The sequence below is a fragment of the Ambystoma mexicanum genome, chromosome 6q (genome assembly GCF_040938575.1).
Source record: "Ambystoma mexicanum isolate Mex_15411 chromosome 6q, UKY_AmexF1_1, whole genome shotgun sequence".
Classification (NCBI taxonomy): domain Eukaryota; kingdom Metazoa; phylum Chordata; class Amphibia; order Caudata; family Ambystomatidae; genus Ambystoma; species Ambystoma mexicanum.
In genome coordinates, this window is record NC_090937.1 from 1,376,914,945 (window position 1) to 1,376,942,729 (window position 27,785).

Below are 27,785 nucleotides of genomic sequence, written 5' to 3' on the forward strand. Positions count from 1 at the left end.
TAACACTAACCCTACTGTGAAGTGTAGTGTACCCATGATCCCTCATGCGTCATGGTTCCCCCGGTTGTTTTTATTCTGCCATAAGGGAGCCTGAAGAGAATGCGTGAGTGAGTACAGAAGAAAAGAAAGCTGGGCGACGGGCTGGTGGTGCCTTTGCAAGGGCTCCGGAGGAGGGTTTCTGCAGGGGAGTGTCCTTGCCGGGAGACGGTCGCGAGACACCCGGTGGCAACTTCCTTCATGTTCTGAAGAGCGGGAAGCGCGCCCGGTGAGAGGTCCTCCTGGTCGCCAGAGCGGCCTGACCGCCATCTTGTTCTAGGGACCGGGATCGGGACACTTGGAGGGAGCTGAGGTGGCGAAACAGGGGCATGTTGCCCGTTGCCTAAGGAGCCACCCGGGGAACTGTGAAGGGCCGAAACCCGGCCTCGTGGTCTCAGTGACACTGGGATCCAGAGCTGTGGAGAAAGAGCAGCTCTGGGTCTGCAACTGAGATGGTGGAAAGAGGGAGGCAGCAGGGAGTCAACAAAGCTGTCCCCAGCTGTGGATTATGCTACAGCGAGGGTCAGCAGCAGTGTGTCAATTTAGATGTGTGGAGAAGGCCATGTAGGGCTGAGGCATGCAGCGCTTGGTCCTTGCCTGCAACCGTGTGTGCATGATTCTTTCATGTACTTGCATCTTGCATCATGCATCTTGCTCTCAATGTTATGGTGGCTTCTCCTCACCGACCGCACAACCTTTATGTTCACTAAAGTTTCTTGCTTTTCACCAGTTTCATCAGTAACAAGTCTGTGGTGCCTAAAGGATGGTTCAATTTCACCTGGAACATTGGGCTCCTATTTTCGTTCTTTGCCTGCACCCGCATATGTCAGGCTCTCCTTTTAATGCTGCTTTACTCCTTGAAGCTGCATTATGAGCCACAGTTTTCTCCTCTCCCTGCCTTCTGATACATGTGTCTTATCTCACTGTACCAATCTTCTGGGACTACTGTGTGGCTGCCAGACCAGCTTGCCTCTCCGGGCATCTGGGCTAATTTGGCATCTATCCAATGCACAGTGGCTTACGTACTATATGCATTCGGCATCACTTCCTAAGCCCTCTGTTATCCTCACTGAGGCCTTCTACAGAGAGGGCATCTACTCACTTATTGGCAGCATTGACTTTAGATCCTATTGTCTCTGTTCTCCTCACTGTGGCCTTCACCGGAGAGGAAATCTACCCACATATTGGCAGCAGTGACTTTAGTTCCTATTGCCCTCGCCTGCTGTATCTGGTCATCTTATTCGGTTGGAAGGAGGGCTGGCTGTCAGTGCGGCCCTGAAGAGCACGAAAAGACGCTTTTCTGCTTCTTTCCTACATATCTGTCTACTACAAGGCCGTCTAATGAGTTTATCGTGCTGTTGCAGCTCTCTTCTCTCCCACCACGCTCTCCCTCCATCTCTCTGCCCTCTCTCTCCATCCATGACTCTCTCCATCTCTCCTATTTACTCCAACTGCTTCTCAGAGTTTGGAAGGAAAAGGTTCCAAATGAATCTCCTGGTTTCCAACCCAGGCCTACCATCGCTGACACTTATGTCAACGCCTCTTCCATGCAAACTGTCCAGACATTCTCCCTGTCGATCCCACCCCTGACCTATGGACTCCATTTATGGTCTCTGTCCTTTCTCCCTTCTCCTCTACTATCATTAATGGAGGCACCAAATGGGAAGTACTATTGGCTGGTTTCTCATCCTCTATGTGCCTCATTAATGCCTATCTGAGTGGCATTGTCATGGCTCAATGCTCTCATCCCAACCTCCTTCTTGACAGGCATCTTCCTTCTCTCATCAACTGGCATCCCTTCTCCTGCCACTTCTCCGGCGGTCACCCTCCTTCCCCTTCTCCACCTCCGATGGGCATACCACGTCCCTGTAACCCCCTTGGAAGTCCTTCAAAGATGGTAACTAGGCCCACCTTGCTACCCTCAACTCTCGCTTTGCTGTCAAACAAGCTTTTGATATCTGTCTCCTCCTTGAAGACTTTGACTTCGACTTTCTCACCCTCACTGAGACGTGGTTCACTTCCAGCTCTGTCACTGCTTTTGACACACTAATTCCTGACAGCTACAAGATCCTCTCCAAGTCCAGGCCTTACCTGTCTGGAGGTGGAGTGGCCTTGCTCTTCCTTGACTGGATCTCTGCCACTATCATTCCCACCAGTCCTAATCCTCCTTTGAATGCCTCGTCTGCAGGCTCGGCATCTCTCCATCCATTTTGTGGACTCTTGCCACCATAGTATTCCTGGTTCGGTCGACCTTTTTTTTCTCTGAGTGGTCTGACCTCACCTCTTCCCTTCTTGCATCTCCCTCCAAACGTCTCCTCCTTGGTGACTTCAAAATTCACCTGAACTCTTCTGAGGTGGTCGCCAGTCACTTTCACAGCCTCTGCGACGTTCTTTTTCTCACCATCCATCCCTCAGGTCCGACACATTTTTCCGGACATACCTTGGATGCTATCATCTCCTCTGACATTCCTATCTCCAACCTTCGCACTACTCCTCTCTCCTGGTCTGACCGCTTCCTCCTGTCTTCTCATATGGGTCTCTTAGGTCCCCCTACAATGCCTTTGCCGGCACTGCGTGTCTCCTCCGTAATTCAACCGATGAAGAGAGTGTCAGTTGCTGCCTTTTCTACCACCTACCTTCATTCCCCTCCCTCTCCTGCCACGGACGCCCTCACTGACAGCGTGCTTGATAATCTTCACCTTTCTATCACCAACACCCTAGATATCCTTGCCCCTGTCATGAGGATCCGAATTAAACCTCCCTCCAACCGTAACACTTAGTATGACTCTGACCTAGCCTCTCTGAAAACACAAGTGCAGAGTAGTTGAGTGGAACTGGCAGGCTTCAAACGCATCTTCTGACACATTGTCCTGTCGCCTGCTCCAAAGGCATTACAGATTCTCCATTAATTCTAAGAAGAGGGCTCACATCCAAACCTGCACCAACGGAACCAGTAACAACTCTAGTGAATTATTCAAAATTTGCAAGGAAATAACCAATCCTTCTACAGTCTCCAGATCACCCCTTCCTTCCCTGACCCTGTGTACCTCTCTGGCTTTCCACTTCCTTTCCAAAACCCAGGACATTCTGTCCCCACTATGCTCTACACCCCTTGCTCCTAGCTCCCCTACTATCATGCCTCCCCTCTTCCCTCTCCCCCCTCTCTCCGCCTTCTCTCCCATAGCACAGGAAGAGGTCTCTAGAGTGGTCCTCTCTATGAAAGTCTCCTCCAAACAGGTGCTCCCCTGTTCCTCTAGAACTATCAAGGACAACATTGCCGTCCTTAGCAGATTTCTCTAACCATTCCTTTGACACTGGCTCCTTCCCTAAATGCCCCAAGCACTCCCTTGTGCATCCTCTCCTTAACAAGTCCACTTCGGGCCCTTCCTGCCCTGCTAACTATCGTCCTATCTCCATCACCCCTTGAGAAGCTTGCCATCTCCCAACTGACTCAACATTCCGACTCTATTGGCTGTCTCCACGACCATCAGTCAGGCTTCACAGCTGCCAGAGGCATAGAAACTGCTCTACGGAACACTTGTGATGGCCAGCTCTCTAATCTTGACTTTAATTCTCCTTCCATTCTTATCCTCCTTGATCTTTCTTCTGCCTATGGCACGGTCAACCATATCACCCTGAGGAGTTGGCTCTGTGACACCCATGGCATCACAGGTTTAGCTCTGGACTGGTTGACCTCCTTCCTCTCTAACTGACCCTTCAAGGTCCAACTGGGTCCTTTTCTCTCCCCGATCATGCTCTCGACCTGCAGCATCTCTCAAGGTTCAATCCTTTCTCTCCTCACTTACAGTGTTATGCAGACAACATGTAGCTCTTTCAAGCTTCCCTCTCCTTCCTCCGCTTCCTCCCCTCCATCCTCTTTCATCCCTGACTTTCTAACTGCCATTCAGTCATGGTGCACTGCCAATGATCTCTACCTTAATGCCAGTAAGACAGAGATCCTCTCCACTGGGATCCCAGCTCGCACCTTGCCTTCCTCTATCTCTGGCTGCCCTCTATGGGCCCCCTCCCCTCACCCTCTTGTGAGGCAAAGAACCGTGGGGTCATCTTTGATTCCTCTATCTCCTTCTCTCCTAACATTGCAGACTTTGCCAAGGAGGCCCAGTATCAACTGCACCTCCTCATAGGTATTCTTCCTTTCCTTACCTTCCCCAAGAAACTCAATATCTCCATAGCTCTGGTCCTTTCTAGGCTTCACTTCTGTAACAGCCTCTTCCTTACACTCCCTTCATCCTCCCTTTGTCCCCTTCAACTAATTCAGAATAGGACTGCAAGACTTATTCTTGGCCTCAAGCCCAGGGACCCCATCTCTCCAGCCCTTTCTTCTCTCCACTGGCTCCCGGTTGCTGCTACGATCAAATTCAAGACCCTCTGCATCATCCACAAGGCTTTCTGGGGCCTGAGACCTCGCTACATCCTTCTCTCTCTACCTAAATGATGTACCTGCTAGTGCCCTTCGGTCTGCTAGCTCTTACTCCTTGCGAATCCTTTGCTTCTCTAAGCAAAGAGTGGGGAGTAGATGTCTCTCAGCTGCAGGAGCTGCTCTCTGGAATGGTCTACCTGCCTCTCCATAAGTTTGGGAAGCTCATCAAGACCTTCCTTTTCTTTTCATCATTCTCTGCCCAGTAAACTCCTCCCTCCCCCTCTATGGCTGACTTCTTAGTTCCCTCTGTGTATAACAGGGCCCCAGGCCCCCTTCTGCCCAGTCCTCCCATGTTCCCTCCCCTCCTTTTCTTTCTCGGTGCTTTACCTGCTCTCCATGGCACTTGCCCTTTGGCCTCCCCATAACACCTACACTTCTCCCTTCACCTTTCCCTCCCACCTTAGCACTTATTGCTGAAACCTGCACTTTCCCCTTCACTCACACTTCTTGTTTTGCACTTGCACGATCCGGATGTCACATGGCCTAGTAGGACCATTATCTTTCTCCCTTGTCCCCCCCCCCCCCTCAATTTGTCTTGTGGCGCCTTGAAACACCACTTGCTGTATAGGCACCTTACAAATATCCAATAAATAATTAAGATGTCTATGTTCCTTCATCTCCAAGAGGGGAGGAAGGGTGGGCACATGTGATTCTAAGAAGATACAAGCACCAGAAATACGAGTACAGTAAATAATGTATGTCTTCTGATGCTTGTGAATCTGCTTAGAATTACATGCTGTGCATAGACTAGTGGGCAGTACCAGGAGATGTCTTAACACAGCCTGACCCAGCTGAGAATCAGTCCTAGAATGTGTATCTAAGCCATAATGTTGTGTAAAGGTGTGAATAGAACTCCAGGTAGCCTCTTTGCAAATAGCATCTGGAGGAATATTTGCAATAAAAGCTACAGTAGGTCCTGTGCCTCAAGTAGAATGTGCTCTAGGCGTAAAAGGTACGACTCTCTTTGACAGAGAGTAACACATCTGGATACATTTAACAATTCATTTTGAGATTGCAGACTTAGAGAAAGGATGCTCTTCTCTACCAGTGGCAATGGAGACAAAGAATTGCTCTGTCTTCCGGAGTTGTTGTTTTATTGAGGTAGTACATGACTGCTCTCTTAACATCTAGTGTATGGAGACTTCTTTCAGCTGGATTGGTTGGGTTTTGAGAGAAAGATGGCAGTTCTATGTATTGGTGCAAAGTGTGGATGTGCACACAAAACCACTTTGTCCTTATGAATAATAATAAATAGGTCTTGAACTGAGAACTACTGCAGTTCACTTACCCACCCTCGTAATGGAAGTAATAGCCACCTGAAAAGCAGTTTTATAGGTGAGAATCTTAAGATTAGCTTTGTGCATTGGGTCAAAAGGACGGCCCATAAGGTTAGTAAGGATGACATTTAAGTCCTATCCAGGAGTTGGTTAGAAATAGGTGGCTGAAGTCTTTTCATCCCCTACATAAAAGCTTTGATTACAGGGACTTTCCACCAAGAAACCTTGCTTTGAGAGGTGGTGGAAGCCGAAAGGGCAACAAGGTGTACCTTTAGTGAGTTGAAAACTAGTCCTGAGTCTAAGAGGTGAATAAAGGACTATGGGCCTCATTACGAGTTTGCTGGCCCGGAGACAGTGGCACCGGTAATCTTACCAATACCGTTGCTCAGGAAGGCCTCTGTGGTGAGAGTGGCCTCTACTGCAGTGGTGAACAATCTCCCTTTTACAAGGTTTTCCCTTGTTCACCACTGCCGTGATAGAATGAGTGCTTTTGAGACAACCGATAGATCGTCCCAGTGACCGCTTGCTTTACACCATTGACTTGAAAGCCACTCTTGCATAGGATATCTGCGCAGACTGACATGTGGTACCAGAAAGATGCAGGAAGTCATCCATCCTATTAGCCGCATGGCTTTCCGTATGGTTATCTGACGACCAGCTACATATTGAGGAATTTTTAACAACATGTTTTGGACCCCCTCATTGGAGGGGAAGACAAGGCCGCCTTCTGCCCGAATCAGAGCTCCCAGAAATTGTTTTACTTGGCTGTGGACAAGGCTCAACTTTTTTCATTGTTATAGAACCTCATTTGAAAGAGTAGGTTTACAGTATTTTGGATACTCTCAAGACACACTAATGTGTGTCTCCTGTTATTACCCAGTTGTCTAGATAAGGGTACACCGGAAAGGACTGTGTGTGTAAGTGAGCAGCTGCCTCTGCCAGATCATTGATAAAAACCCTTGGGTTCTGAGGCAATGCCGAAGGTGAGCACTTTGAATGGATACTGAGTGTCCCCTATCTTGAACCTTAGGTATTTTCTGTGCGCTGGCAACAATGGAATATGAAAGCATGCATCTTTCATATCCAAGGTTGCAATGTAATCCCTGTGCTTCAGTAGTGGAATTATCTGCTGCAGAGTTGTCATTCATCCTGAACCTTTGAGGCTTGAAATACTTGTTGGCAGGATGCAGATCTAACACAGGGCACATGGTTAATCCCTTTTGGGTACAAGAAGTATATTGAATAGATACCCTTCTTTACCAGGTAAGCTGCGATGAGTACTATCGATCCCTTTTGCATCAGGGTCTACACTTCTGCTTGAAGAATAAGGAGATGATCTGGAGACATTTTTCTTTTTTTAGGCAGGTGCTACCGAGGTGTCTGGAGAAACTCGACACAGTATCCCTCGTCCACTTTCTTGAGCACCCACTTGTCTGAAGTTATCCCCTCCCATGAGTGGGTGAAGTAGGATATCCGACTTCCTACAGGTGATGCATGGGGGAGGATCCAGAACGGGGAGTTATTTGTTGGCAGGGGTAGGTGAGCCTCTGGCGACTGCATTCCTACCCTTTCCTTTGCCATGACAAAAACTCAGCTGTTGAGAGGTTTGATAGGTGTTTCACGATCCTTGAGTGGAGTACCAGGGTGAAAAGGGCCAGCAGTATTGAAACCCCCAGGCTGCGGGTACTGCTTGCTGGATATTTGATTTAATGACTTTAGAGTATCTAAACTTTTTTCGCCATCTCGAGGGCATCGTCAACCGCTTTCCCAAAAAAAGCATCTCCTCTATCAGATTATTAGAAAAGGGAAGCCTGCACCTCGGGTTTAAAACCTGAGTTCTGCAAACATGCGTGGGGCTTGAGAAGCGTTCCTTCAGCTCACACCTACCCAGCTGTCTCTGCATAGTCCAAAGTGTTGTGTACAATATTTTGGGTGACTTGCTGGCCCTCTTGAACAATAGTGAACAGCTGCGACTTGGCTGGTTCAGGAACACTTTCCAGACTTTCCTGTACAAGAACCCATTGAACGTCACTAAAACTGGCAAGCAAAGTAGTGTTGCTTGCAATGCCGGTAGTATAGGCTGCTTTTGTTGTGATCCTTTTGCCTGAGTCATGCAACTTCTTACATTCCTTGTTCGGAGGAGCTTCGACTGAAGAAAAGGGACTCCTGCACGCTCCCTGGTTGTGGTAACCACCAGAGAATCAGGAACAGAGTGTCCCCGAATGTACAGGGAATCTGAGGGAGCAGACCTGAACATTTTCTTAGCCCGCTGGTTGAATGCTCATATCAAGGAGGGCGTGAGCAGGGAAGGGGCGATCCGCTTCTTTACAGATTTAATCAAAGGAATAGATTGACTAACTGGCTTTTTTTCCTTAAGGATATCCTCCACGAAGTCAAGCTCCTGAGTGTGCATTTTAAAATGTACTGCTGCTTTTTTGAGAATATTATTAAATAGCAGCTAGTCATCAACAGGGGAAGAGTCTTGGGGCTAAACAACACGTTGTCTGGCTTTGCATCGTGAGTGGGTGTAGTAGGCCAAGGCCCATGGTCATCGGCGTCCTCAAGCCACGTTTTCTGGGTCTTGTGAACTAGGACCCTTGTCTTCGTCTCCCTGGTTTGGGACATAATACAAGTCCTCATCTTGATCATCTTGAAAATATCCCCTGAAGTATCAGTTTGTTTAGTTACTGGGAAGGTAGTCATCTAATGGAAGAGATTTCTTTAGGGAAACTTTCTGCGAAAGAAATAAACTCAGACACTTTCTCCATGCACTCCTCAAATCCTTCCCTTGCCAAGTTCCTGTACTCAGAGTTTCAGGGAGTGGAAAAATGACCTCTTCTTCAACAGGACTTTTGTGACTCTGTAAGGACTGAGATAATGTGGAAGAGGTTTGGGCATACTCTTGAGGGAAAACTGGAGGGAAAGCCATGTGTCAGTACTATGGGTGTCAGGTTGTGTAGGTGTTTTAGACAATTTCTCCCTTAATTTAGGGTGAGTTTTAATTGCTGACATGCATTTTGACATGTCTTTCGACGTGTCTGAAAATGACGTCGAAGATTTTGGGGTAACGCCATGAGAAGACAAAGACTTCGAACCATGCGCTACACGTGGAAGCACAGCAGGTGAGAACCGGACGGTTCCTCAGGTTTCGGCAAGGATTTTGACATACCTGTAGGTGCAGCCCGCTTCTTCACAGTACTGTCCAGGAACGCCTGTGGGTTGTGTGCTTAAATTTGGTGTGAGTGTGTGTGCCTGTGTCGCGAGACCCCATAGCAATGCGTTTGGCATGCTTAGTGGGGCGGGGACGGGCATGTGGGAGTCCAAAGACTCCACTACAATGTCTTCAGCATCCGAACTGGAGTCGTGGCTGGTGGGTTGTTCCTCGTACGATGCAACAGCGCCGGTGGGGGAATGGGATTCAGCCTGCAGGTCATAGGCCGCCCACCTCTTAATGCACCGTTCTTTAAGCGTCTTGGGCTTTAAGAGTTGACAGGCCTTGCAACGTCGTTCATCGTGGTCATGAGGCAAACAGTTGTTACACTGCTTATGAGTGTCCTTCCAAGGGAAGTGCCTGTTACAGGAAGGGTAGAATTTAAAAGGAGTTCTCTCCTTTATTGAATATAAATAAAGGAGAAGCCAGACAAGGGAAAGGACAAGAAAAGGCATTCTCTAATGTCGAAGAATGTCGAGAAGAAGGCCCCACCATTTCCCCTACTGTCTACGTCCAATGCCTGATGGTGAAGGCTGCAGCCAGTTGTCGAGAGTCCAGGAAAGCCTTCAGACTGTTGAAGGGAACAGTCAAAAGTAAGTCAAAAGCTGGATTGAGTTCAAATAATACACTAGCAATATATTCAAAGCATGCTAAGAACTCCGCATTTTGCGACCAACAGGTATGCTGGAAAAAAAACAATCTGGGTGGACCTCGACACATGAGGGATCATGGGAACACTACACGTAAAACTAGGGATAGTCTTACAGACACGCCCAGGTCAATGTCCCTTTTCAATCTTCGAAAAATGATTCAATACTCACTTGATGTCGGACTATATGCAAAATGTTTGTCCGCGCTCAAGCAGGACACAAGTCGAGGGTACATGTGAAAGGACTATACTCCATCCCACTACTATTTTTAAAAGGGGACTCCCTCCCTCATACACAAAACATCGGAGTGGACTCTCCCAGAAAGGCAACAGGGTGGGTTCAGGGGTAATCACACCTAGGAAAGTCTGACATGCGACTGAATCTTCCCAAAGCTGCACATTCTAAGAATGCACTTGCCTGTGTGATGGTCGTTCAATTCCACCAAATCTCCATCCACAATCCCACCTCCTTCCTAACACACGAAAGGATGCAAAGCTCTATCACTTTTCTATGTCTCCCAGACTTCAGCCTTCCATCCCACAACACCAGAAGATGAAGTGCTCTCCATCTCTCTGTGATCGCACAGGAATGTTCTCTCAGCTTTGACACCAGTCCTGTTGGGACAGACTGGCCTATAATGTTATTCAATAAATTATCTAATAAGCAAGTTCTACCAAGCGGCCAATTAGGGTTGGGAAATGTTGGCCACATCCTGCGCTGACTTGCATGTGACTGACATCCTGTCTGTTGGGAAGTCTTTGGATTTCCAAACATCCTCCCCTTCTACCAATTTCTGTGATAGAGCATAGCTCTTTGACTATGCACCATATAGAGTCCTCTCAAATATCTCTCTGTACTCCCTCTGGCAAACTGTCCTCCTGGGGAACTTGTGAGAATTCCCAACATGACATGTTTCCGAGGCCTCTTAGGCGGGGTCATGCAAATCCGCCTGACATATCGCAGACTACTTCAGCACTATTAGTCTCCACTACATGATGTGAATTCAAGATTCAGTAATTTAATATAGGTGATGGCTGAAAGCTTTTGAATTACTCTTAACTTCTGGCATCATTCTGGGCAACCCTCTAGACCATCATTCTTCACTTGCCAAGCCATTACAGGAAAAGAAAAGACCACATTCAAATCAGGCTTTGTCCCCCTCCAAAAGGGGCAGTTCAGCGCAAGCTGCTTCATCACATCCCTTCAGCACAAGACCGTAAGCAACCCCAGACATGTTTCAGCCTCATTTGGCGTCATCAGTGAGATGTTGCTTGGGGCTCTAGACCCAGCAGGCACGGAACCTACGTCTGGGCATACCCATGCAGCTCAGGGTGACTTATTTATAAAAGTTGAAAATTGCATGCAGAGGACCCATCAGTAACTAAGTGCTAACGTTGATGGTTCCCACTTTGCAATGGACACTTTCTATTTATAAAATGATCCCCAGTGTGTTTTATGTTATGGGAATAAGCCTTGATCCAGATATCTGCGTCCATCCTGCAGGACAGCGGTTCCTTCTTGGCATGGATGACCTTGTAAAAATGTGGGTTATAGCATTCAGCATTACCTTATATTGTGCCAATTCGCGCCTCTCTAGCAGTGAACAGAAATGGAGTGCCACCACACCATATTCAGTGGGCGTTTTACGTCCTACTAAGTGCATGCATACCGGAGGCCAAAGTAATTTAAAGAGGCTCACTGGGTTCTTGTCCTCCGCTAATAATTGCAATACAGCTACAAAATGGCAGGATGAGGCGACAACGCATAAAGTGTTCTACAACAAGAATACATGGCAAGGGGGAGACCCCCTCTTCCTCTCCATTTATTATGCTTCCTAGAAACAAATGCAGACCTCCTAAAGCGACATCAACCTCATACAAAGCATTCTGGCATTTTGGAGCTGCGTAACTGAAAGACCCCTGAGCTACCACATCGACCTTAGATCTGGGAGTCTGCATGAGGCCCGCATTGTTGGATCTCAGTGTCCTCCGTGATGGCAGCCATGCAAGACGGATGTAAAGATATCTTGGGCTGGTGCCGTATGGGCACTGGTGTGTGATGCACGATGCACACAAGGTGGAAAGAAATCCTGCTGGCTACAGGAAGCCAGTGCAGTGCACGCCTTGCCTCAGAGATATGATCCTTCTTCCGTTGGCCTTCCACCACTCTGACAGCATTATTTTAAATGATCTGGAGGCACATTATTTCTCCTTTGTTCATTTGTTAATGCCTTGTAACAGGCTAGAGCCATAATCTAATTTGGCTCCAACAATTGCCCTAGCAATGGTGGCACAGTGTTTATGAGACAGAAGTGGCCTTAGCTGCGCCAGCAGTTTTAAATAATAAATAGGGTGTAGATGAGACCAGGCTGCTCACATGGGCCTTCATACTTAGCTCCTTGTCAAAAACTACACCCAGCCTCTTGACTTTAGGGAGAGTGGCGATACTACAGCGAGTTATCTGAAACTCATGGTAATCAGGGCAGAGTGTCTTTAGCTTCTCTTTGAACCCCCTCCCACCCCACCCTGTCCCTAGTCTTTGAAGCTCATATTCCAATGAGAGAGAGCTTTCGGCCATTCAGAAAGCCCTTCTGGCACTGGACCCAGACATCAGAGGGTGGGCAGTCCTGGTCCGCAGGGACAACTTGGGGGCCGAGTTGTACATCAACTGCAGTGAGGGGTGGCATGGCACATGGTCTCATTCTCTCCAGAATGTAGCTCAAAGATCATGTTTCTGAGCAGAGTGCAATCTGCCCTCCCTTCAGACTTCATACATTCTGGGTTTGGAGAACTCCAGAGCCGATATATTGAGCAGGGTGTTCCCGTCCTCAGTGGATAACGCCATAGGGTCTCTAAAGTCACAGAGACGTCTGTTCACCATAGTCAGTTCTCCTAAGTTAGACTTTCATGTCAAAGTCCTAGTTACTCTTAGTGATTAGCATGGAGGCACTCTTGTTCCCTTAGCTTACAGCCTTCCTCTTTGCCGTTCTCCAGTTTCCTCTCATTCAGAATCTGGTGCTCTGGATAAGAGGGGAACAGGCACGCGTATCTGGTGGGCACTCTCTAGCCTTTAGCTGGTAGGGTGTCAAACCCTTATATTTGGGGCACAGCTCCTTGCGATGGCCTGCCACTCTGCATCATCTCCAGTTGATGGGCTGGTTGCTGAACGATTACTGTTGAAGAGTGAGCATCACTAACTATGGCTGGCACTGCTCGTCAAAGGGTCCAGTCAGCCTTTCACCCTTAAAGCCAATACTATTTCTCTTTCGGAGGCCTGGAGCCTGGGCCTGAGGGATAGCTCAGGGGCAATGCACTCGTCTTGGGAACAACACAATGCCAAGCAAAATGGGTTTGATACTTGGTCCCGCGCTTCGAGGCCGGAGTCTGCTATGAAGCACAATATAAATACCCAATTTAATGTATTCATTTTGGTGTATGCAAGCCAATCTTGACCATCTGGCTTGGAACCTGGTCAAGGTATTAGAGTTTATCCAGGAGAGATCTGGGTTGGGGTTGGCTTCCTCCACGCTGAGAGCTCCTACCCCTTCATGCCCTTTTAGAACCCTCCTCTCAGACTTCGGTATGACAAATGTCTCTTCCTGGTGGCCAGGACTCTGCATGCAGGCTGGATGACCTGGATTTCCTCTGAACCTTACCATAAATTTGTTGCTGAGCGTCTTATGCTTCGAGTTTGTCCTCTCTTCAGGCCCAAGGTTAGCTCTGACTTTCACCTGCAGGGGGATGTGCTCCTTCGAACTCTCAATGACTCACCTGGAAACTCTGTTTATCTCTTGGCCCGTTCCCTGAATGTTGGGCGGGCGGTGAGAAATTACCTGTAGCGGATGATGGGTACCAGATAGCGTGAGGGACTGTTTGTCTCCTTTTGTCCTGGGTTGGAAACCACGACTCTAAGCAGACGAATCCTGACAGTCATCAGCATGGCGTATGAGGAGTCTGGCCTGCCCCCCCTTACGGCTGCTCAGGTCTGCATCCTGGGCAGCGCTCAAATGTGACCCGGTGCTGAACATCAGCAGGAATGCTAATTGCACAACTCCATAGACATTTATGATTCGCAGCAGACTGTTGGTATGTCTGCATCATCGCTCCACTGACTCAGAAGCCATGTTATGGGCCATAAAAGCGTGTTGTGTGTACTTCACGCGGTTCTCTGAATTAATTTTGTGGTGCAATTTCCCACATCTCTTTGCTGCTTTCCACTTCCTTATTCAACGTAAACTGGGACGAGGATGAGGAGATAGTGTCACAATTGCTACCAGTAATCCAATTAATCTGAGTACTTTACTTCTGCAACCGAACCCCCAGACCTCCCTCCCCTACGTTGGGGCTGATAGCTGAAGAAATATTGAGGATTATTAATATTTTCATGCTGCGCCAGCTCACCACCGTAGTGGTCTCAAAGCACGTACACCTTGTTCGATGACAGGAGATACGCTGAGGAAGTGGTGCCTTTGTTTCATCTCCACTGCAGAGGGGGCAGAGGTCAGGGTTGCTGATTGGTCAAGAAAGAAAAGGCTTGTCTGTTCTGGGACGTGGATTCTCATACAGTGGGGACTGAGACGAGGAAGATGAGGACTGCGGGTTACCAGTAAGTAATCAGAACATTTCCTGTGCGTTCTAGTACTGATTGGAGCTGAAAAAAGAAGCCTGCACGTGTCTTCAGGCATGGCTGCTGTGGCCCTGCTGTGCCATTCTGGGTGTGATGACCACTCCCGGCCAGTGGTGGAAATGGAAAAAATGTGGGGGGGATCCCACATCACAAGGGCTGGGGTGGGGAGGAATTGGGGGGGGTGAGGGGGCGTGACCTAGAGGGGGCGGGACTCGTAGTGGACATCCAGAAATGCTGGAATACTTTAAAAAAAAAAAGCGCATGCGACGGCAGCATTGCCTTTCACCGCTGGCTTTGGCACTGGTGTGTAATGCACAATGCTCACTGTGTGAAATGCACAATACTCGCTACATGTACAACTGAAAGGAATTAGTTGTACATGTACAAGCATCAGGGGCGCCGAGAACGGGGGGGCTGCGGGGCCAGGGCCCCCCCAGCAGAATGAAGTTGGGGCTGAGCTACCCCCGGGCCGGAGAGAAGAGACGCAGTATGGATGGCCCTTTGTTCCATCCTTACGGTGTCTCTCTCTGGCGGCCCGGGTAAAAGCCGGGGAAAAACGATGTTTAGAAATTGTGGGACAGATGCAAAGCAAGAGTCTCGTGCATTGCATCTGTCCCTCAATTTCTAAAAATCGTTTTGGGTTGGGTATACTTCTACATCTGTGCACCGGGGTGCACAGATGTAGAGGTACACCCAACCCAAAACGATTTTTAGAAATGGAGGCACAGATGCAAAACAGGTCTGTCTCTCAATTTCGAGAAATCGTTTTGGGTTGGGTGTATTTGTACATCTCTGCACCCCTCTTGCCAAGAGGGGTGCACAGATGTAGAGGTACACCCAACCCAGTAGGATTTTTAGAAATGGAGGCACAGATGAAAAGTGAGGGAGGGGCAGGGAGCAGGGGCAGGGAGAGGGCAAATGAGACTATTTGCATGTCTCTGAGTGTGCACCTGGTGACAGTGAATGCTATGGGCGGGGAGCGGAGGAGAATGAGCCAGCACTTTCTAGTAGAGCTGCCATATTTGAAATGGGGCAATGCTGGTACTCCTCAGTTAGCTCGCTATACTCTTGATGGGATAGTACTGCTGTAACAGGGCTTCTATAATTGTTGTATCTTCTCAGCGATAATACTATGCTTTTGTTGAGGCAATGCTAGTTCATCTTAGTGGGGCTGCTATACTTTTGATGGGACAACATCAGCACTTCTCAGTTGAGCTGCTACTCTCTTATTGACAAGGCCCCAGCACTTCTCAACAGCTGTATTTCTTTTTATTTTAATTGATTATTTATAATGCGTGTACTATCCAGAGATTTCTAAGCACGGACTAAGTGAGCCAACCTGTGTTGCGTGGACCGAGGGAGTGAACCTGTGTTGCGCGGACCGAGGGAGCGAACCTGTGTTGCTCTGTGTCGTCTTGCTTCCTAGGCGAGCACGTTGCCCCTGAGCTATCCTTCCGATACTCTAAAGATCTGAAGTACATTTAATGATATAGAACCAGAACTATTGAGCAAGTCTGTCATCATCACAATAACTCAACACTGTCGTGGTTATAGAAGAGCTCATATATTTAAAGGGATGGAATTACTCAGAATGTAGCAGCACTATTCAATAATCCAAAGTTCTTAAGCATAGTTAATGTGAAAATACTACACTTCTCACCGTTGGGACAGTACTGCCACTTCTCACAGATGCTTCGACACCTTTTATGGGGCAGCACTGATCCAGCCTACTGCTCACATGCTCAGAATTGTCATTTCTCAGCAGGACTGCAACACTATTCCATTGTGTTCTGTATGTTGAGTGCTTCTTCACCACCAATGTGGATTCATGGCTCTCTCCCAGTGTCTAAATAGTAGATTTGTCTACATTCAATTGGCAACAGGCATGTCCGGAGCTGCCTGCTGTCCATAAGCTGCCGCTCAGGATGCTGGGAGCCGTGATGGGGCAAGGGATAGAAGGCTCCAGCCTGTCGGATAGCAGAATCAGCAGGGTCTTAAAACCTGCTCACTCCTTCTGGAGGGGCCATGGGGAAAAATGAGCCTGATCCCACATAAATGGTTGTTACCCCTTTATCTCTCCTGAATGAAAGAATGAGCTCTCTCAGACACAAGTTATCACCCCTGCACATACATTGAATGAATATAGTATGGATCTATAGATCGAGAAAACTGGAGTGACAATTCAGAGAGTTTTAACAGAAATATAATTGTCTTCCAAGATGGGAGACTGACTCCATTAATATACATGGGGCCACTGAGATGACCAAGAGTGAAACTGTACATTCAGTTGTGAGATTACCAGCAACGGTTGATACTATGCTCCAAGGGGTGAGGTGCCCACTCAATATATCACACTGTTTATAGGTGTGAGACCCATCCTGAATGCTTGCCCAAAGAGCCTTGGCCAGAGTTTCACACTGAAGAAGTGAGCATGTGATGTGGAGTCTGCAGCCCACACACACTCAGGGGATTCCCATGCTCCCACTTGCGAGATTTGCACTAAATTAGTGAGATTGTGCTCCAAGGTAGGAGGCACAAGCACAGTCTTTTGCTCTGACGTTTGACACACTCGCAGGATGGGACGGCATTTCGTTCTCCCATCCTATTGTGTTGCTCTGCCTTTTGAGGGCTACTACAACCTGGATGATTATAGAGGGGTGGAGTAGGGGCAGTGATCCCCTACTGGAATGCAACTTGAAGGCTTGAATCTCCTTCTTACTTGACTTTAGTATTTGCAGTACATGCTAGCCAATGTTTCCACTGTGCTGCGCGTGCCTCCACCACCACCGCCGTGTGCCGTTGCACCTAGTTGGCGACTACATGCAGATTTGCGGTCCTATAACTGCCAGTGATGTCACTTCCTGTATTTGGGCCCCCCCAAAAAATTCATAAATCGACTCCCTTGACAAGCATTGTGCATTACATACCAGTTCCAAAGCAAGCCGCGGTAAAAGGCAATGGTGCTGTTGCGGGCACTTTTTTTTCTTTTTTTGTTTTTTAAGTATTCCAGTGCGGTTCGTGGGCTGGGGCGGCTGACTCTGGCAGATCCCGAGATCCGGCTCCATATCTGGTGCCGGATCTCGGATCCGCTGAGAGCCGGCCCAATGACCAGCACTGCTCCCGGCATAGCAGAAGAAAACCGGAAGTTAACCACGTTATTTTGAATTGAGCCAAATGAGGAAACCCGGTGTGCCACATTTAGACAAAGCGCAATGATGGGGCTAGGCCACTGCAAATTCTGAACGGCCCTTTCTTCAGACACGGAGCAACGTTCCTGATCTAAAGAGGAGCTGACTCCCGATGCGTAATTTGCGATGCTTACCTCAGATACTATGTTTCCCCAGGTTTTCGTTAAAACGTGTTTCTATTGACATTTTGGGCCTAATTCGCAGAAGCCATTTATAATGGCAAAACCCCATTGTAAAACGCTCTGTGAATCAGGGCCTTTATGTTCCCGTGTTTTACTAGTTCAATTGCCAATAATTTCCTGTTGTAACTGAATTGAAGACATTCTGTAAAATGCTTATGTCATGAACATTTCGTGGATTGACTCATTTTGCCACAATTCACGAGGAGTTATACGATCAACACACAACCTATTTAACATCACTAGCGTTATTTTTCCTAAATCTTTTTTCAGAATATTAAAAGTGATTCTGAGAATGATTGATGAGTTTTACTTTCTGTTTTTCCGTGTATTATGAATGAAATAGCGCGTTGGGCGTTGTCAAATATAAAAAGAACCAACGCTGCCACCTAGTGGAATATGTAGGCTATACTCCTAGCAAAATCTCACTTTGAGACATGTATCGCTTACGCTGGGCATTTGTTAGATCAAATCTATTATGGCAACCAAGACACTGAAGGACTCTAGTGATAGACCCCTGCCGCAATAAGACAATACTGTGCCATTTGTATAAGTCAACAAACATCTAGATATTAAAATAAACCGGGCACATACATGTATGGGCATGGATCACACAGATGTACTCAAGTCAACCCAGCGATGCTACAGGCATCTCCTGATCTGGTCCAATGTTAGGCTTTGCTCATCGAGCATTAGGGAGCAGGTGCACACCTGATCTGCTGCTTGAATCGAGTGCAAATCTGTGTGAATGGCCCAATGCATTTCCAACCCATCACTAGAACCTAAACCAGTTCACATTTTGCTGTTCCTGCCCCACAGTATTTACATTTCTAAATGAAAGGTTTCTAAATAATTGATGACACGGCTGACATGAGGACTCTAACGAGCTAGGTGTGCTATTGGCACTTAGTGGACATTGGGCCTTTGCAATCAATGTGTCTTTAGTAACTTTACATCATAATCAGTGATTTAAGTTATAACTGTCTGATGAAACAGTGAGGTGTCTCTTATTCTGCTGCCGGTCTGCACAGGATGATACATTTACCTTTGTCACTGAATGCCACTTGAAAAGACCACTCTTTGTTAAACTGATAATACATACTGTTAACGCTGATGGCCCCCGAGTGAGGGGGGATCTGATGTGTACTGTTAAGTGTCACCTAAAGGCTATTGGATAACTATGATCATAATGGATGCGGTGTAAACCATGATATGGGAGATGGCAGAGAACAATATTATACACTTATAATATTATATAATCTTTGTATTTGCCTGAAACAGTTATTTTCCTTTTCTTTACATGACATTGGATAGGAATAGTCCCACCTATTGGCTGTAGTTAACACTTGCCCGGAGAGCCTCTACTAAAAAGGACTACAGAGGCAGTGCTTTTGGAAGCTCTCTGGGAGACTGGGTGAAGGCCACCTGTACCTCCATCTTGGATCATACCGGCCTAGACCTGTTTAGACAATGGGACAGCATTGTCAACCGGATGTGCTTCAGGGGGTGTTGGCCCTGAAACCTTCACCTGGGGAGGACAACACCAATATCGTCAGAAGTGACGAGCCATGCAATCCCAGTACTATTGACGGAAACTAACGACGGACTACGATCTGTTATAAGTGTTTTCATTGTTATGCAAAGGGGGCTGGGGTCACCTACACAGATATACGACTGATATTAGGGGAGAGAACCATGAGGAGATATAAAGGAAGGTGAACCGGAGGCGGGTTGGGCTATTTGTTTATTAGTTTGGGCAGTGGGTTGTTAGGATGACATTTTTTTATGCTTGCAAACATCTAATACATGTAGTCTTGCTTTGTCCATTCCCGATACAACTACTGAGTGCTTTTGTTTGATTTTACGTTCATAATACATTTCTGTGAGGTAGGCACCTACCCTATGTAAACCATTCTTGCCATATCCGGGAAGTGAGGCGGATTTTGAATATGGGAATCCTGCAATAAAGATGGAGACAATTAATAGCCAAACAAACACACAATCTCTCTGAAGGCTTACGCTCCCTCATCAATTCGGGATAACAGCATACAAAGGCAGCCTGGTGCAACAACACATGGATGACTTTACACGTCAACATCCCAAGGATTACATAATCTGTGCACATTATTGCTGAAAACACGGGGAGGTCTTAGGTAAGGCTTGTTTCACGTATGAAAAATAAACACACTTTCTGAAATGCAATATTTTTCACATGAAGAGTTTCAGAATTTATGTCAAACTTCCCGTAATATTCATCAATTCTTGTCCTCCTCTTTGTCGTCACAATCTTTACTATATGAAGACAATCTCTTGTCAAGGCAGGAGCTTTCTTCCAAGGTAAAGACAACTCTTTCATACCTAAAGAATCTGCTTCTCATCCTCCATAAAAGGGAGATTTAGCTGTAAAACCTCCTAGAATTAGCAATTCATGCTGCCAAAGCCCAGATGACTGGCTGCAACGGAGAACGGGCGTAATACCAGTGGGGAAGTACAGGAGCACTAGGAGTAATGGAGATTACCCGTAAATAATCCAGGGGTTCCCGTCACATTCCCATTCCATGTCCCATGCTTTAATCTGAGGAACACACACACCTGAGGGGCTTTTGTGAATAAAAACAATAAAAGCTATCCGAGATGCTGCGACACCTGTGGAATTGCGGGAACAGCGGAATCATAACACATCATGTGACTGGTGCCTGCAGAATCCCTCTCCTCATCCTCCCCATAAACCTATTTTCCTGCTGATCCAGAAGATGAAGGTGGCAGGTAGGAGAAATAAGTGGTCGGAGAGGCCCAAGTAACCACACTATGAATGTCTGAGATGGGAAGACCACGGGCCGCCAAACAGGACCTGCGATAACCCTTGTTGATTCCCACAGAATGCCTGGGCAGGAGGGTCTGACTCAAGGACTATGACGAAGAAGAAAGGGGGCCCTAATCCAGTGACCGGGGTCTTAGCAGGTAGAACAGCATTCCTGTCCGGATTGGAAACCCCAAAAGTCACACAGGCTGAGATTCTTGTTGAACATAGTGAATCTGTAAAAATAAATAACACATGCTCTTTCTACAACCCATAAGTGAAACCTCTCCTTCTCAACAGAGGGGGAAGAAGAAAACAGAGACTGGGACACCAGTAGAATAAAGCAAAAAACAGACAGAGTATCACAGCTTCTGGCTTATTCTCTCAAAAAGGCTCTTTGCAGACCTGAGAAATACGCTCCCATATTCTGTCTGTCAGAATGATCACTACAAACCAAGACATTTGAAAGAAATAAAATGATATGTGCAGAGCCAAGGACTTATGAGCGGGATGGATGGGCCAAAGAGAAGCTTCTTAAAGGGCGCACACCACAAGAGGAGTAGCCACTGCCAGACTGTCCAAAGGATCTTCGAAAGCTTACATCGTCACCCAAACCTTGGGAAAAACCATCTTGCTGAATAAGAAGAACCTCTGGATCAGGACAGGAACAAGATTGAAACTGATGATAAACACATCACTTCTCAAAATATGTGCAGTGTTTGGAATACAAAGCCAACATTGAAGGTCTGAGAGACTGACGGAGTACTGAAGCGAACACTGTCATTCAACATCCATACCACTAATGGGAGAGAGATTATACCTCTTGCCCCCCTTTACACCGAGAACCCTCGGGGAGAACAAATGAAGAATTCTCCAGAATATAGCCACCACCATCAGTAGCAACAAAGGGACTGTGCGCCTGCAGGACCAGGAGCAAAACTTCACACACTTTATTAGTATCTTCTGAATCAGAGGAAAAGGAAGGAATGTGTACAGCAAGTAGGTCAATGTGGCGCTCTCTAACACTCTCCTTCCTTAGACCAGAGGACCCTGGTACCTTGAGCAAACGAGGGGAACAAAAACATGCTCCCTAGATGCAAACATGTTTGAGACCTGGAGTACCAAATATCCTGCAGAATGCCCTAATGGTTTCCGGGAGCAGAGAGAGGCTCCAGGAAACAGAAAAGCTAAGCCAATGTCTCCTCGAGAACATTGTCCACTGCTCTCCTTTGTATTGCTGATATTTTTACTCATGTTCCTACCTGTCAAGCTATGGAAGGATATGGTCCATGCTCCCACATGATGGTTGAAATAGGCTGAGTTAGACAGTGGTCAGTTCTGACTATGACAATTTGTTCACAAAGACAGTGTAGACAACGTCATTAAGGGAAGAGACAACGTCATTCAGTCCCTCCAATTTGAGGGATACCTCTTCTTCACCTGTAACCAAAGACACCCACACTCTTTAGTTTAGGGTCTCCCACTAGCCCATGGAGCAGGCGTCTGTTGTCACCACCCTAGGAAGCAGAGGATTGATAGGAATGTGCTGGCTTAGATTGTCTAGCTTTAGTCATCACAGCAGGGCTTCCTTCACCTATGGGTTCCACAAAGTCCATGGTTCCAGGGTACCAGAAACCATGTAGGCGAGACCAGAGGGGACAAAGATTGAGACTGCCCAAAGGTCTCAGACCAGTCCCAGGAGATGCCTTGGAATGGTATGTGAGGGAGGCTAGCCCAGATCAGAGTGTGAAGCCCTCAGGTCTTGGAAGGAAGACTTCTCCTAACCATGGGCAGAATCGGGTGCAAATAGATGTCAGACTCTGAGAAGTGAAAAGGTGTGGCTTCTTCCAATTACTTCAGAATCCAGTCCTGAAGGGTAGAATACAACATCTGGCCAATCATCCAGGTATACACAGAGTTAGGACAGAGTAAGATCCCTATTTGCCAAAGAAGTCACACTACTGACTACCCTTCATGAAGATACAGTGTGCCTACCTCAGCCCTATGGCTAGTAGAGGCAGATTGAAGCCCCGACACCTACACTCTTGGAAATGTGATGACTATCTGCACTTTACACTTCATTTTCTCCACAGATGCTTGACAATGTGCTTCCCTCTGCACTGCACAAGATACAAGCACAGCAGAAGGAGTTGTTTTCTTTTAAACCTAGGTTCCCCTAGCAAATATTTAGTCAAAAAGTGATTGAAAAATCAGTGTCCCATGAGCACCAAAGTTACATAGTGAGTGGAGGGCTGGGGAGCATGGATTCCATACAGTGATGATTCATAGAAGCAATATTATGGTAAGCAACTGCAGCTTCCTTTTTAAAAGGTGTTTAACAACTACATCCCACCTTGGACGCACACACATTAATTTGTTGCATTTGAAGTGCCGAAATATACACTATTTGCACATGCACGATAATTTCAAGTGCCTAAAATAGGGGTGGTAAGGTTTATGCAAGTACTCAATGTGTTCCCATGTTGCTGATAAAGGCTGACAGTGTTCCATTAGTATAGCAGAATGTGCTTTGGAGTACTGGTACCATCACATCACATGCACAGCAGACCTACTGACAATATGCCTGTACAGTTACATTTAGAGAGAGCAGGTTCTGTGCAATTTCTAGTCCATAAAAATATAGTCGGCCTGCTTGGAGGTGTGTGTACTGTGCAATGCAGACACGCAGGAGCCCCGCTGAGAAGTGCTGGGTTGTAAGGGTTGTAGTATATTTCACACCTGAAGTACATCGGCTATTTGTCAACATGCACCCCAACACCCACCCCTAAAAAACATGGGGCATTTGCATATGTTACAGTTGACCATTTAAGGCATTGTAGCAGTAAAACGTTGCTACTGTGACCCTTGGAATAACGACATACAGGGCACATATTGTTGGTTATTATGAAGTACAATTATACATGAATTCAGTACACAGCCAACCTGACCCTTTAAGAACCATCCTCTCAGGAAATCATTGAAAGGATTAAACTGCTCCAGCTGCGGTCTTGAAACGCACGTCTTTTGCTTTTTCACTGCCTTTCATAGACCGGGTTTCTCTCTTTCTCTTGCAATGTTAGAACGCTTGAGGACACCCAGGGCATAAATAAGGTCAGCATTATATCATATATGTGCGTGATTTCAGTACTCACGCACTCTTTCGCGATTTCATCGGCCCGGGTTACATGCAAGGGAAAGGCTTACGTGAATAATAGGGGTCTGCTGGAAGCCTCTGGCCTGCTTCTCTGCGAGTCCCAGGACTTTGAGTCAGCGACTGCGAATCCGCGTCGGCAGCATTGTTGAGGGCCTCCATCTCGCCTTTCAGAATCACCCAACTTGTCTTTATCTGAGCCAAAGAAACATCAGGAGTCATTTCAAGATGGAGTCTCAAAAGGCCGCTCATTTTTTAGAACATTGGCCCACCCTCGCCCATCCAAAAAGCAAAGGATGACCATTTAGCAGTTGACGAGGACTTTATGGGCTCACCAAAGCGCGGTTTTCATTACAAATATTTAACGAGTCAGACGCAATGTTACAGGTTTGAAGTCAATGCCTGTGATCTTTAGGGTAAGAGGCCACACATATGTGTCCTGGGGATCAGGAGAGCTGGGGGGAGTGGCAGAATGCTATTGTGATGTCATCTAATCCACCCCGGACCTGTTTTATGGTTGCAGAATGTGGTATACAGGGGTCACCAGCAGCTATGGAGGAGGGTGCAGCATACCTCTTCCTTCACTAAACACCATCACCCAATCCCAATCCCTCAAAACCCCTTCCTTCACCATACTCCCTCTTTCTAGCCTCCAACTATCTTACCACGCCATCCCTCACATTCCTCCCTGCCACCAACTGCACCCCAGCCCATAAGCAACTGCCAACCCTATCACATACATGTCACAAACCCGCCTCACACATATCCTAGTCCTCTTCACCATCTAATTCCTCACCACCCCTGAGTGACCTTCCTGCATAGCCCCACACACCAAAACATGTGCTCTCTATAACATTCCAATGCCTTCCACCCACTACAACTCCCTTCCTACCCCAAGACCCCCCACGCCAACTCATCTATCACCCTGCCTAGAGATATGCACCAACATCTCCATCACCCCTGCCCGTCACCATTACCCACTATCAGATTGTTACCTTCAACCGTTGCAATGACATTGCTTGAAGGTGCCAGGGGATAATGGGAGTGGATATTAGGGGTTGGGGCACTGAGAAAGGAGAATGATACAGAGCCATTACTATTCACAACCCAATTACCTTTTGTAGGACCATCGCCATCCACGTAACAATCACATCCGCATCAACCTTCAGCTCTCTACCCACATAACCATCCATGGCCACATTCAGTGTCAGCGAAAGTGTGAAGAAGACACACTCACTGACCCCTTCAGAGAAATGACTCACAAGAACATTCTGCTGGGGAAGGCTGCAAAGCCTGACACACTCTGAGAGAACTGGTCACACTCATCAACTTTGTGGTGTCTCCACTTCACGTGGAGCGCGTGTGACAAAACAACTTCTGGGGCACCAGTGGTCCAGGGATGAATATCGGTTTCTAAACCATCAATCAGCACCACACCTCTAGTATTCCTGAAGGGAGCAGAACAGATTGGAAAACAAGTCAATTATAAACCTCCTTGTGCATTGCGGGAGAGTGCATCCAGCGAGTGCTGTTTCTTCCTACTGCCTCATTGCCTTGACTATTTACTTTTGCTTTTGGACTAAGGAAATCCTTCAATCACAGTGGACTTGTAACTGCGGGTGCAAGCCACGCCCGATTACCCAGTGTCCTATTTAATCAAGAGGCCGCACGCATTTGTGCACGCATTCGGGAGAGTGCATCCAGCGAGTGCTGAGTTCAGTGGCTGAGTGGTGCTGGGTGCAACGCCTCCCTTTTCTTGTCAAAGTTTACTCTTTATTGTAAAATACTGAAACTAAGCGGGCCTGTTTGTCCATCTTCAACCACATTATACGGATGGCGGCATACAAGTTAACAAATTACATGCCATTGAAGACAGCTACTACATTCAGATGCACAAACCCCTAACACCTCTAGGGAAAGGTACTGGAAAGAATGCTCACGCGAGTTAGCCGCACACAGTAATTAAAGAGCCTAAATCCACTGGGACCGATATTCAATACTTCTGCTGTCCAAGTAAGGATGTCCCTGCCCCTCCATTAGCTGACGCCCTGTTAACTATGGCCCTTCCAGTTTTCATAACAGCTTATCCTGCAAGCATTCAAAGAGACTCTGCAGTAAGTTTGCCAATCACCTTGGGGGTCAACCACCATCTATCTGACACTGACCTGTTAGCATGGTGCACCCCTATTCCAACTGACAATGATCAAGAGATCTATGCAACGCCAGATGCCCTGTTACAGACTGGTGTGAAAGATCACTGCATACCAGTCCTTCACACAGTCGATTCCTCTCACATTCCCTTGTTATAATCCCAAGCCGTGCAGATGGTCTCATCAATGCATGCCCCCATCGTTGAAACTTTCTTTCTTGTTGTGACCCCAGGCCCTTCAAAAATTAATCCCAATGCTGTTCACATCGTTCTATCTCCGATTTTGTTGTCGAATACTGTGACTGAATCACAATTGGATCCTACATTTAGTAAATCTGCCTTGAATCTATCATACCCTCTGATATTATATCAGAAACAGGAGACCGAGCAGAAGCAAATTCTTCTTTCTCATCTACTTCATCAGAAGCATCTTTTGCCAAACCGACACCAAGACCATCATTTGGCATCACTTATCTACCTAATTTGCTGTATGAATTAGCCTTAACTGCCATTTAGCTTAATTAAATTGTATAAAACGATGGATAAGAAGGAACAAGTTACTTACCTGTAACTGTTGTTCTCCAGCATGGTTCTGGCATGGATTCACATGCTCATGAATATTCCCCGTCGTCAGGCTGGGAATCCTCGGTAAAGAAAAAATCAGTACCAGTTTCGTTTCTGATCTGTCTTTCTTAGTAGTAACCAATCACTGATCTCTGGGTCATACTGCCCCCAGCCAATGACTGCCCTCTCCCTAGCCCCGCTCCTGGCAGCCATCCTCAGATTTGGTAGCACGCCAAGTGGCAGTACGACCAAGTGAAGAGCCGCAGATGGGTAGGTGGGAGGGTTCGCATGTGAATCCATGCCAGACCCATGCTGGAGAACAACAGTTACAGGTAAGTAACTTGTTCCTTCTCCAGCATGGGGTCTGGCATGGATTCACATGCTCATGAATAAAAGAATACATAGCAGTATACAAATGCACAACCACGGGAGGTGGCAAAGCCTCAACATTAAGCATTACATACCAACTCAACATTAAGCAATTCTTACCTCCTCACCAGGCTCACCTTAGGCAAACAGGTTGCGCAGTACTGCTTGGCCGACCCTGGACTCCACCCTGGAGTCCCGATCGACTCAGTAGAATCTTGTGAAGGTGTGCGTCGACCTCCACGTAGCAGCCCTGCAGATGTCCAACAGGGGCACACCAGACAGGAACGCCGTGGTAGCAGCGATTGCTCTGGTCGAATGGGCTCTCGGACGGCCGGGCAGCGGTCGGTTTGCCAACCGGTGACAGTGCATGATGCAGCCGGAGAGCCATCTGGAAATGGAAGTCTTCGAGAGAGCCTTCCCTTGATTCACAGAACCAAAGTTCACAAACAGTTGTGGCGTCTTCCGAAAAACTCTTTGTGCGGTCCACGTAGAATTTCAGCGCTCTAGCTACATCCAGCGAGTGCAAAGTCCTCTCGGCCGGCGTCGAAGGCGACAGAAAGAAAATTGGTAACACCAAGGGCTCGTTGAGGTGGAAGTCCGACGGCACCTTGGGCATGAAGGAGGGGTGCGTCCTCAGCACCACCCTTGTGTCATGAAAAGTCAAGCATGGAGGCTTGCAAGTTAGGGCCTGGATCTCTCCCACTCGTCGTGCAGAGGTGATGGCCACAAGGAACGCTGTCTTCCATGACAGGAACTTCAAAGGCGCCGAATGCAAAGGCTCGAATGGGGCCCCCATGAGCCTGGTTAGCACCACATTAGGCTCTCACGCCGGGGCAGGAGCCTTCACCGGCGGGAATGATCAGAATAGTCCCTTCATAAATTCCTTCACCAGGCGATGAGACCACAAGGACGCCCGTCCCCTAGTCCTGGTATATCGGGAGATGGCAGCTAGATGTATTTTGATGGAGGCGTGGGCCAGTCCAGCTTTGGCCAGCGACAGTAGGTATGGCAGTACTTGAGGGGCCGTAATCCGCAGAGGGTTAATCTTTTGTGCACAGCACCAGACAGAGAACCTCTTCCATTTATGACCGTAACACTTGAGAGTTGAGGACGCCCTGGCCTTTGCAAGAACCTCTCTGCAATC

The 27,785-nt window shown here is 47.4% G+C and overlaps 1 protein-coding gene across 11 annotated transcripts in view; it reads right to left on the minus strand.

The window, feature by feature from the left end:
- ABLIM2 (actin binding LIM protein family member 2) overlaps window positions 1-27,785 on the minus strand; it is a 1,607,463-nt gene that overhangs the window by 324,412 nt on the left and 1,255,266 nt on the right. For all 11 annotated transcript variants that reach the window (XM_069632024.1, XM_069632014.1, XM_069632022.1 and 8 more), the window contains 2 exons: window positions 23,613-23,754; window positions 19,508-19,566 (listed from right to left, as the gene is read on the minus strand). In XM_069632024.1, coding sequence (XP_069488125.1) covers window positions 19,508-19,566; window positions 23,613-23,754 — 201 coding nt within the window. The remainder of the gene's footprint in view (window positions 1-19,507; window positions 19,567-23,612; window positions 23,755-27,785) is intronic.